The 12,928-nt window shown below is 40.8% G+C and overlaps 1 protein-coding gene across 1 annotated transcript in view; it reads left to right on the top strand.

Annotated features, from left to right (window-relative positions):
* Positions 1 to 10,676: 10,676 nt before the first annotated feature.
* The window catches only part of rxfp2a (relaxin family peptide receptor 2a), a 52,648-nt gene continuing 50,396 nt past the window's right edge, over positions 10,677 to 12,928 (top strand). The window contains exon 1 of the mRNA XM_055226420.1: positions 10,677 to 10,937. Coding sequence (XP_055082395.1) covers positions 10,823 to 10,937 — 115 coding nt within the window. The 5' untranslated portion in view covers positions 10,677 to 10,822. The remainder of the gene's footprint in view (positions 10,938 to 12,928) is intronic.

Below are 12,928 nucleotides of genomic sequence, written 5' to 3'. Positions count from 1 at the left end.
CGCATGCACACATGCATATGTACACACACGCAGATGCACGTGGGCACACACACAAACACACACACATAGACAGAGCACACACGCAAGCAGACACACAAACACACACGCACATGCCCGCACCCCCCCCCCCCCCCCCCCACACACACACACATGCACACACACACGCACAGACAAACACTGAAAAAACATCCTTAAACAAGTATTGCACTATAATAACTATAATATTGCACATACTCAATTCAGTGAATTAGCTCTTCATTTTGTGTTGCCTTTTCCCTCCAGGACACACAACTTCAATTAAAGTGGTGATGGGCCTCCAGAACTAAAATTGGGTAAAATGTAAAATCCTTTGTGTGCAATTGTCTTATCTGTTAAAGTGAAAATAATATTCAAAGTGCTGTGTGTTATTAAAGTGTAAGTGCAATTTAAAGATCATTTAGTGAAGGGTGTAAGGTGCTGACTGGCTGACGTTTGTAACAAATGGGCTGTTTGTTACAGGAACATTCAGGCAAAGCAATAACAGCATGGATACAAGCAGCTGGCAGCTCTTCTAAGCCTTCAGCTATAACAATAAAATGTTATAATTGAGAAACTAAATGGGAGGTTTTTATCCAAGGCAAAGCAATAGTAGAGCTGTCCATCAAAATGACAGCACTTATGAATTGTTCCAGGATGTTAAACCTTGAGGAAAAGTAGGGCTGTCTTTGTATTGGTCCTGCTGCAGTCTCTTGGCGGTGTTGCTAGCTGTGTGGCACTTTCTCTGTGCTTCATGAACTATGAGGTTAATCAGCACAGAGAACACAGAGAGGCCATGTTCAGATGTGAAGTATACAATTCTTACTTCAAATATGACATTTTAATTGCATTACACATCAAAAAAGTATTTTCTTCATAAAACCTTTTCTTCATAATAATCCGTCTCCCTCTGATGATATATTAACAATTACAGCATTTAATTAGACACTCAAAGCTCTCATGAATACATTATTCATTAACACTTAAGTGTCTTGCCAACAAGCATACCAAACTGGGATTGTATCGTCAACCTACACCCACAATGAGTGGATTTTGGCTCATGTTTGGGCTTCTCAGTTCTCGTCAGTAAAATATGAAGAGTTTTCATTGATGTGCGAGTCGCCCTTTTTGCCATGCTAACTGCCTACAGTCTGCTCTGTCTACAGCAGGCGGACCCAACTCGCACTCTAGTCATCCTCCAGACAAGCCTGATCCCTCCTCAGTGCCACACAAGTACCATGACCTAGGGGACGTTTTTAGTAAAAGTCGGGCGCTGTCTCTTCCTCCCCACAGACCATATGACTGTGTTATCGACCTCCTGCCCTGCGCTCCCTTGCCCTCCAGTCGTCTATATAATCTCTCCAAACCCGAACGAGAGACTATGGAGCAATATATCCGTGATTCTCTTGCGCTGGTATCATCCGCCCATCCTCTTCGCCTTCAGGAGCTGGATTTTTCTTTTTTGACAAGAAAGACAAAACATGAAGGCTATGCATTGACTTTAGGGATCTCAACAATATCACCGTTAAAAACAAATATTCATTGCCACTCATTGACTCCGCTTCAACTCCACTTCACGGGGCCAGCATCTTTACCAAACTAAACCTTAGAAACGCCTATCATGTGGGGATTATAGGTGTTTTCTAAGGAAGGAAGGGGATGAATGGAAAACAGCCTTCAAAACTCCTCTGGGACACTTCGACTATCTAGTAATGCAAAAGCATTACTAGATACTCAATACTCGGGTTAACCAATGCTGCAACAGTCTTCCAAACTCTAATCAACAATGTACTACAGGATTTTCTTAATCATTTTGTGTTCGTGTATCTAGACGATATTCTGATTTTCAGGGACACCAGCAGCATGTGCTCCAGGTCCTCCAGAGGCTCAAACTCAGAGAACAAACTGTATGTGAAGGCAGAGAAATGTGAGTTCCACGTGGGCAAGGTCAGTTTTCTGGGGTTTATTGTGGGATGTGTACAGGTGAAGGCCGACCCAGAGAAAGTAAAGGCGGTGACTAAGTGCAACAGCAGAAAGCAGTTGCAAAGGTTTATTAGGTTTGCTAACTTCTACCAATGTTTCATCAAAGACTTTAGCCATGTTGTTGCTCCCCTCACTAAACTCACCTCTCCCTCCAAACAGTTCTGTTGGACCCCAGAAGTCCAGTCTGCTTTAAGAAAGCTGAAGGATCTGTTCACCTCTGCTCCAGTCCTGCGTCAGCCCAATCCCTCGTGCCAGTTTGTTGTAGAGGTGGATTCCTCAGACACGGACACAGACCATGGAGAAAATCTCTCTCAAAGGATTGACCCACACAATCGGTCATAGGAGTGGCCCCACTGTTTGTAGGGGCCTGGGCATCCTTTCCTGGTTTGGACAGGCCATACAAATTTAGCTTACATACAGTCAGCTAAACTTTTGAATTCCTGGCAAGCCCACTGGTCGCTCTTTTTCAGTAGGTTTAACTTCATCCTCACATATCGTCCGGAGTCCCGCAATATCAACCCAGATGCACTTTCATGCCAGTTCACCCAGGAGGACACTCCTACCCCTCCAGAACCTATCATGTCACCCACGTGAGTGGTCACTGCTATTCGCTGGGAGATTGAAGATCTGGTCCGAGGTCAACGCACTCAGCCTGATCAGGTAATGGTCCTCCCAGTACGATCTCTGGTCTGCTCCAACCTCTGCCTGTTCCAAAACGACTTTGTGACTGTTCTTCCCCCATCTCAAGGTAACATAGTCATTCTTACAGTAGTTGTTCTCTAAAGCAGCCCTTTTCTTTGCCCTACCGAAATTTCCGACCGCCAAGGAGACAGCAGATCAGATAACTAACCATGTGTTCAGACTCCATGTAATTCCAGTGGATATAGTTTCCAACCGCGGAACGCAATTCATGGCACAAGTTTGGCTTTTTATCTGTGAGGGATTGGGCACATCGGTGAGTCTTACCCAGCCTAACAGACAAACTGAGCGGGCAAACCAAGATCTGGAGAATGCTCTTCCTGCCGTGGATTGAATACTCTCACAACTCCTTGGTGAGTTCTGCTACCGGCCTATCCCCTTTTCAAGCCTCTCTAGGTTACCAGCCTCCACTCTTCCCGTCTGAGGAGAAGGACCTGGTGGTGCCTTCCATCCAACACCACCTCCAATGCTGCCGCAGGATTTGCAAAAGAACCAGGGCAACCCTTCTTCAATCTGGGGCCAGGGTGAAGGCAGCTGCAGACAAGCACTGTTCCCTTGCTCCTCAAAAACAGCGAGGTCAGTCAGCTTGGCTTTCCTATAAAAAGATTCCTCTTAAAACAGACTCTCTCCTTCCTTCTTGGGGGCATTTAAAATCATCAAAATTATCAGCCCATCTGCAGTACGACTTTAACTCCCTCCTTCCCTCCGCATCCACCCCAAGTTCCATGTGTCACAGCTCAAACCCGTTCGTTCCAGTGACCTATATTATGAAGGCATCAGTTCTTTTCACTGCAAGAAATGCATGGTTTAAATGCTTAGTTACATTCATTCATTCACTTAGGCTAGTTGCAGTAAGACCAAAAATAATGCAAACTTTAAATATCATTTTGATGCTCACAAATGTTCATTAATAATGATATAACCAAGGTAATGCTCCATCTTTGACATTTTGAATCTGACTGAATTCATTACTGTCATTGTGGAGCTGAGGACTGAGTGAATGTAGCTTTCATACAGGATGACTTATATTCCTCTCATCGTTATAAGGCGGCTTCATTTGCTGCTTGTTGAGTCAGAGAAAAGCAATATGCAGAATAAATAAAAGGCCCAATTCAACTGTTCTTTCTTTGTCAGAAGCCCTGTTGATTCTGGTTTAAAGGTGCACTATATAAATGGAACACACACACGTACTCACACACACATTCATTCTTATGGTGAGCAGGTTTACCTCTCTACAGATCTGACTTGTAAATTATTTGGACCTACATGCTTGATCCCATGGTGATAGATATGTTAAACACCATACAGTGAAACCTTCCAAGACACAGCAAAAACATCTCAATGAAGACAAGCAGGTGGCAGAACACTGAAAGAAAATTTACAAAGTATAACCTGAAAAAACAGAGGTCATTGTCGTTTGTCCCAAAGGTCAAAGAGATTCTCTGTCAGACCAGATAATCTCACTCGACAATGTGAGTATAGCTTCTAGCCCTACTGTAAAAAATCTTGGAGTCCTATTTGATCAAAATCTCTCATTCACAGCCCATATAAACCTAGCTTGTAAAACCGCATACTTTCACCTGCAAAATATAATTAGAAATATTTTACCTAAAAACGATGCTGAAAAACTCATCCATGCATTTGTTACTTCCAGACTTGATTACTGTAATTCTCTGCTCGCCGCCTGCCCCAAAAGTACTATAAGGAGCCTCCAGTTGGTCCAAAATGCAGCGGCCAGAGTCCTAACAGGAACTAAAAGAAGAGACCACATTAGTCCTGCACTAAAATATCTGCACTGGCTTCCTGTCGAGCTTAGAATCAAATTCAAAGTCCTCCTCCTGACATACAAAACCCTAAACGGTATGGCCCCATCCTATCTGCAAGATGCTATTGTCCCGTACCAGCCAAACAGAGCACTCCGCTCTCAGAATGCAGGACTATTAGTGGTTCCTAGAGTGTCCAAAAGTACAGTGGGAGGGAGAGCATTCAGTTACCAAGCTCCTGTGCTATGGAATCAACTCCCTGCTGATGTTAAACAGGCCCCCACAGTCTCTGTATTTAAGACCGGGCTTAAAACCTTCCTCTTCGGTATAGCTTATGACCAGGTTACTTAGTTAAATGTCACTCCGAACTAACTATGACCAGATTGGCTGGGAGTGACATTAAAACCCGGGATAAGACAGGCTGCAGTAGGTGATAACTAGCTGGGGAAAGTATGGCAACCTGAGCACTATCCTCTGCTTCCTCCTATTTTCTCATCAGCAATGCTATTCACATGTGGTCCCCTGTCCCACTCCCCCTGTGGAGTGTAACTCTTTCAGATTCCCCGATGACAGCTGGACCCTCTCCTCCTCCCCGCCTGGCCCTCTTCCACCCGCCCCCCTCTCCTTCCTTGCCTGGCTCTCCTCCTCCTCACCCGGCTCTCCTTCTCCTCCCCTGGTCTTCCACCTCCTCGCCTGGCCCTCCTCCGCCCCCCTCCCTCCTCCTCGCCTGGCCGATTTTTCTTGTTTTGTCTGATTTTTCCTGTTGTTTGATTTTCCTGTTTGTTTTTGTGTGTAGGCAGCACGGTAGCTGAGTGGCAACACTCATGCCTCACAGCAAGAAGGTTTGGTTCATCCCCGGGTCGCCAGGCCTTTCTGTGTGGAGTTTTGCATGTTTCCCCCCGTGTCTGGATGGGTTTCCTCCGGGTACTCCGGTTTCCCCCATCAACCAAAACATGAACGCCCTTCGAGACAACTGTTGTTGTGATTTTGGGCGTTAAAAAAATAAAATGAATTGAATTGAATAACTTTTAGACTGCAAGTGTTAGGGAACATAGAACTGTTCAACTATATTATAAAAAAAAAAAAAAAAAAAGAATTTGGTTTAATTGGTTTTGAGTAGTGCTCTCAAAATTTACATGAAAGAGCTTAATTTTCTGGGTCAGTTAATGTCATTTGATGAAGCTGTCTGTTCTGGGTCTGAGGATGGAGTTAATCTCTCCCCCATCTATAACTCCATCCTTAGACCCAGAACAATGAGAACAATAGCAGGGTTGTTAAGGGCTGAATAGGGTAGTCTCAGCTGAAACTGGAGACAATAGCTGTTTACAGTTTCAGTGTGGTTAGCCCCTCCCCTCAGTTAGATTTAAAGGCAGTGACCACCAGCATTTTGACCAGAATTGAAGAAGCAGCTTGGATGAGCAGCGAAATGTCTTCACTCTTACAAGATTTGTCCAGTTGACAGATTTAAATCCATCTTCTAATGCTGTTACCTCCTCATTCACTTGTGTCTGAGTAACCCTTTATTATTAATCTACATCTCCAAAACTCAAAATATTCCACCTTGTGATTTCACAATGTGGTAGTATTCAAGTTAACAGCTACCTTTTACATTTTGTTGGAAATTCCAAGGCTGTAATTATCCAAATGATTGTAGTGAAGGTGTATGCAATTTAAAAACACAATGGAGTCATCACAAGGTGATGTCATGTGTTTTCTGTTTGAGACAAGAAATCAGCTTAAATATGCAGGGTTTGTGTGTTAAACATGTGTGAATGAAACAAAACACAATTCCAGGTCTGTTTGTGATGAGGAAACAACATTAGAAAATAGTGTAATATGGGCCCTTTGAAACACTTATGAAAAAGCCAGCATTTTTTGTAGAGTGGGGACCCAGTAAGCAACAAACTGATCAGTCCACATAATACAAGTCAAAAATCTTCCAGTCATGTTTTGAGGCTAAAATCACATTTTACACCCTTAAAGCATGCCTGTGTATTCTTGGAAGCAGCAAACAGGAAATTATTTTACACAAGGCAAAAGATTGTGATTTTACTGTGATTTTATTTGATTTGTTCAAAAGTACCGTAGTTGTCCCACTTCTTTCAGCAGTCAAAGGCTGACAGACTGAAAGGTATCTGTGGACCACAGTGGGAAAACTATTAAATATAAACCTCACTGATTGTGCTGTTTTTTAATTTTCTGTTTGTTAAATTAATTCTCACGTTCAGCCCCAAGAGGCAACTGCTGTTGTGATTTTGGGCTTTACAAAAATAAATTGACATTGAAATTGAAACCAATAAGGCTAAAGATTATAGATATATTGTGCTTGTGTCTGCTATATAGCTCTAATCTATGACACATGAATTTAACCTGAAAATTTTAATTAATGGCTAAGCTCCATGAATTTATATATTCATTGATGTGAATGTTTCAACAGTTTAAATTATCTTTTTGCTAACTATGTAAACTTTTATATTTTGCAAATTGTTGTGATGTTAACTCTGTACTTTGAGTTGTCTGTGTGCATGAAAAGTGCTCTATAAATAAAATTGATTGATTGATTGGCTGGTGGACCATTATGTTATAATTTGGACATTTAAAATTGCAATATTTGTCTGAAACAACTTGATAAAAGAAACAAGTCGACTGACTTCTGCATTAGAAAACTGTAGTGCCCAATGGGAGCTGACGTTGCTGTAAACGTCATCACAATAAAGTGTCGGCACCTCCTGTGGATTGCCCCACATCACTCTTTTTTTTCCATTTGTACCAAAATGACTACACAGCAGTGCTGAATCCTGCATGTGTCACCGATTAAGACAAAAAAACAAAGTAGGTATAGAGTAGTGTTCGTTTAAACAAAAGAGCTGTCCAGAAGAAACTAACGGCAGACACCAAAAGTCAATAATACAATAACTTGATACAATAATATGGTTGAAGTGGAAAGTACTGTCCATAAAAGTTTAACAGGGAGAAACACTTACAGAAAAATATTAGGAATTTTGACAAAAAGACTTTAAAAATGCTATACCAACAAAATACTGAATTTGAACTGTTTTCTGTTATTCATTTTGTGTTTATTGATGAGAGCTAACATTCAGTGTTTGAACATAAAGGACTGAGAAACAGGGCAGATCTCTTTTGAATGATATGAGATTTTTTGAGAAGAGATGGGGATTTTCACACTCAGTGGTCGGATATTAGTCCCTTCTGGATTCAGACAGAATGTAGAAGGGACTGGTTGAACAGGCAAGTGATATGGACAAAAAAAGCAACTGTGATTCTCGTAAACCGTAGACCATGAATTATTGAAATACTTTGGAGGTCAATATCTAGCATCAATCTTTAACATTGAACCCTATATTGAAGGTTCAATCTTTAATTTGTTTGGCTCAAAAGATGAAAATCCTCTCTTCCCTGTCTTTGAAAGATTTTTTTAGTCAAGCGTCATTAAGTCATTTATTTGGGTGTGTCTGGCCTACAATGCAAATCATGATCCAAATGATGCAACATAAAAGTGAACAAAAACAAAACTGTTTAAGTTTTTAAGTTTTGTTTTTTATGTTTCTGCAGGATAATTATTATTTGTTTATTTGGATGGGACAATGCATAATGAACTCTCATTCTTACACCAGTGTACTTCACCACTGGGTGCGTAAAGTGTCTTGCCCATGGACACAACAGTGTAGATTCTAAAGACTGAGCCCTCTACAGCACTTAGCATTCCCAAGAGTCTCCCATCCGAGTGCCAACCAGGCCACACCCTGCTTAGCTTCTGGGATCAAATGAGACTGGGTCTTCTCAAGGTAATAATGCTACATCTCCATTCAGTATAGAGAGCATCTACCCCTGAACTAGAGGAATCCCTTGATTTTATCTCTTGGTCCCATCATGGGTCCTAGTTTTCATGTTATATGCATTATGCCAGGGGTGGGCAAAGTTTTTGACACATGGGTCGCTATATATGTATGTATATATATATATATATATATATATATATATATATATATATATATATATATATATATATATATATATATATATATATATATATATATATATATATATATATATATATATATATATAGCGAGTAGTAGTAGTATATAGTATATATACGTTAGAGATTATATATATATATATAATCTCTAACGTATATATATATAAAATCTCTAACGTGTATATATATATATATATATATATATATATATATATATATATATATATATATATATATATATATATATATATATGTATATATATATATATATTGTTAGGCGTGTTCTATCAAAATGACGACTGGATTCGATCAGTTCAAATCTCAAAAGTTTATTCCCCTGACAGTTACAATCTAATACAGTACCCGGGGTCAAAATGATCTATCCCTCGTTTGTGCAGCAGGCGGTCTGTCTGCTTTTCCCTGGCCCCAAAGGATAAAATGTAACATGTAACATGAATATGCAAATATTGTGATGAGTAGGTTGACGTCTTGGTTCCTCCTTCCAGCCTCGTTCACTTCTCCGGGCAGCACCGGTTTGTTTTTCGGCCTTGGGTCTCGTCCGGCTGCCTTATCTCTGTGAAAGGAGTTTCTACAAAGAACTGGCTGCCCCCCATAACTCACATCTTACAATGCCTCCTTTAATATTGGAATATTATACTGAGTGAATAGTTTCGGTGTTAGTACATCTTGTTCAAACTTTAGCATAAACATGGTGCCCGTTAGATGACCTTAAAAAGAGTGCAACATTCAAAGGATACATGAATTCGGTGTACACATAGTGGTTACATGACAATATTCAAAACTTCTATGATTTCAGTGTCAAAAGGTATATATGTAGATGTGATGCACCTAAGAAGCTTTATTCAATCAATATGCATTCAATAATTTTGATATATGTATTTGTAATGCAACTCAGAAGCTTTATTATTTGTCATACCCTTCAATATATATATATATATATATATATATATATATATATATATATATATATATATATATATATATATATATATATATATATATATATATATATATATATATATATATATATATATATATATATATATATATATATATATATATATATATATATATATGTGTGTGTGTGTGTGTGTGTGTGTGTGTGTGTGTGTGTGTGTGTTAGAGATTTGGCCTGTAACATGTAGCATGAATATGCAAGGCAGTCACTGACAGATACAGAACATCTTAGCTTTTGTTACATTCAGTTCAAATAACAAAATGTTCAATTCACAAATCCAGAACAGTGGGTTTTGTCTCTGTTTTTAATGACACCTTTTGTAGGAGTAGCCCTAGATGCAGCCAGCATGTGTCAGCTCCATTATAACCGACCACTGTCAAGGGTGTACTTAGTCTATTCCAGACCAGGAGGGGCTGCTATAGGCTCCAACCAGTCATATTTTAGCTAAAATTCTAGAGAGAGAGGAGAGACATAGAGGAGAGAAATGTATCCTACCACACAGTGAGAGCACAAGTGACTGTCTAATATCATGAAAAAAGAGGAGAGAGAGAGGAGAGAGGGGGAGAGAGAGAGAGGGAGAGAGGTGAAAGAGAGAGAGAGAGGAGAGAGATGTCTCCTACCACAGAGTGAGAGCACAAGTGACAGTCTGATATCATGAGAAAAAGAGGAGAGAGAGAGAGAGGGAGAGAGGTGAAAGAGAGGGGAGGGGGGCGAGAGAGAGAGAGAGAGAAAGAGAGAGAGGGTTGTATCCTAAAAGCACATGTGACAGTTTGATATAGAGAGATTGGGAAAGAGAGAGAGAGGAGAGGGAGAGAGAGGGAGAGAGTGAGAGACAGAGAGAGGGAAAGAGGGAGGAGGAGAGAGAGAGGGAGACAGATAGAGAGGAGCGAGAGGAGAGAGAGGAAGAGGGAGAGAGAGGAGAGAGAGACAAAGAGAGAGAGAGACACAGAGGGGAGTTGGATCAGTCTGACAGAGTCTGATATCAAGAGATAAAGAGGAGAGAGAGAGCGAGAGGAGAGGGAGGGAGAGAGAGAGAGAGAGAGCAAGAAAGAGGGAGGAGAGGGAGGGGAGAGAGAGGGGAGAGAGAGAGGAAGAGGGAGACAGAGACAAGGAAGAGAGTGAGGAGCGAGAGAGGGAAAGAGAGAGGAGAGAGAGACAGAGAAAAAGAGAGAGAGAAACAGAGGGGAGTTGGATCAGTCCCAGCGCTTTCACTTCAGCTTTCTGTCAGTGACCGGAGCCAGAGACGAGCAGAGTAAAGCGGGCAGGGTGTTTTTAGATGAGCCGCTCTTACGTGCGGGGGTTCACGTTCATCTGAGTGGTCAAACTGTTTCACTTTCAACTGGAATCTTAAGGATGTTTTTGTTTTGTTTGTGATTTTGTGTGCGATGGATTTATGGCACATTAATGGCAGGAGCAGCAGCGCGGGGACAGTTCTGACCCTTCCCATGGACCTGTGCATCGTGGTTCTTCTTATGCACTTGATGCACGCTGGCACCAAAGGTAAGCGCCCTGGGAAAACGGGAAAACGGCTCTGTCCATAATCGTGAGTCATCTTTAAATAGCCTGCGTTAACTAGTCCATGGCTATTTTTCCAGGGATTTGGGTAGCTTTTTTTTTTTTTTTTTTTTTTAATCCCTTAGTATGTTTATTAAGTGTGGTTATGATTATAGGATAAAAATGTCAACCTATTTGTCCTTGCTCTGATTGATCTGTATCTCCGACCCGACGGTAACAGTTCAAACAGAGAGTGCCCCGGGTGTGAGGTGTCCCCAAGGATGTGTTGGCCCTTTTTGAGACAGTGGGAAGTGTCTAAGTCCGCCAGTGTCCTGAGAGGGCAGCCAATGGTCTTTTGAGCTGCGTTTATGACCCTCTGGACAGCTTTCCTCTGAGCCGCCGTGCAGCTAGTATACCACACACTGATGCAATAGGTCAAGATACTCTCTATGCAGCAGCGGTAGAAGGATAGCAGAAGTCTCTGTGTGATGTTATTTTTCCTCAGCACCCTGAGGAAGAAGAGTCTCTGCTGGGCCTTCTTCAGCAGCTCCGAGATGTTTTTGCTCCAGGTCAGGCCATCCTCGATCTGGACTCCCAGGAACCTGAAATCAGTGACCCTCTCCCTCTGTAGTGTGTCAGGGAGGGAGCATTATGCCAGATTCCTTTTCTGATGTCACTCTCTAAATTTGGTGTGAGATTATATTTTTGATGTGTTGGCAATGTTTTGCTGTTATTTATAATATATGGAGAACATTGAGGACAGTGAGTAAAGTACTTTCTGCAATAGAAATTCTTTAACATTAATTTAACTGACTCCTTATCAACAGTCTTATATTTTTTGTGTGGACGCTATGTAATGACTTTGAGATTATTTAGGAATGTGGTTGTGTCAAATTGGACAGTGTGGGGAAGCTGGCCCGAAGTGATCAATTAGGAGGCAGACTCAAAAAAAAAGTCCCATTAGACAAAATTTATTGTCAACGTTGTGGCACCCCGTGAACAAAAGAAAAAATACATATTTACAAAAATACACAGTGCTAAACAAAACTAAGCAACAGAACTTAAACAACTAAGGGGAAAAAGCCACATGTACCCTGGCTAAACTGATGTCTCTCGTTTGTCTAATTAGCCCTGCTAAAATACCCTCCTGCACCGGAAGCTCCTCCCCCTGGTATACACCATCTCTTCTCCAGGGCTGTGGGTGTAACATGAGCAGTATCTTCCATATGAAACCATATCTCAGGGCCCAAGTCCCTTAACTAAAGTGTTTAACAAAATAAACTATAAACACTTATATCATTGAAACAAAAATACATAAGACATTAACACAAAAAAATAAACAAACTTAAACCAGTTTTCCCCTCCACATGGTCTGGTCCTCGACCCCACTCAAACCTATAAAAATGGCTGACATAGGGCACACCCCCTCTTCGTTTGGACCATGTGGAGATGCAGGTAAGAGGATTGCTGTATTAAACTTAATTGACACATTTAACTAAATAAAATGTTTAAACTAACTAGTGTGTGGTGATTTAACTGATTGAAAAACAAAACAAAACAAACCCGGGATAGTTCTATTTAGTGTTGGTGAAACTGAAACCTCATGAAACTCTGAACCACTTTGACACAACTGTACTGAAAATGACACACTGCTTCGAATCATTTGACACAGTCAGAAGAGCGACATCTGCTGGATTTGTCTGTGTATTGCATTTGTGTGGATGTGACGTAAAGCTTTTGTGAACCTCGCTTGCCTCCTTCCTCTAAACCCCACTCCCCTTTTCTGTGACTTTTATCTGGATGAATTTTATCACTTTCATTTTATTTTTATTCTCTTATAACTTATGTTTATTATGAAATTGTTTTACATTATTTTGTGTCAACTTGTGTTTAAATTAAGGTGCTTTTCCCACTTTGGCGCAACTCATGTTTTTAAATGTGCTATACCAATAAAATGGCTACTTTCTAATAAAAAAAAAAAAAAACTTTTCAAACTG

Source organism: Periophthalmus magnuspinnatus, chromosome 14 (genome assembly GCF_009829125.3).
Source record: "Periophthalmus magnuspinnatus isolate fPerMag1 chromosome 14, fPerMag1.2.pri, whole genome shotgun sequence".
Lineage (NCBI taxonomy): Eukaryota > Metazoa > Chordata > Actinopteri > Gobiiformes > Gobiidae > Periophthalmus > Periophthalmus magnuspinnatus.
Note: the sequence above shows the minus strand (reverse complement) of the source record. Positions and strands in the feature narration are given on the sequence as shown.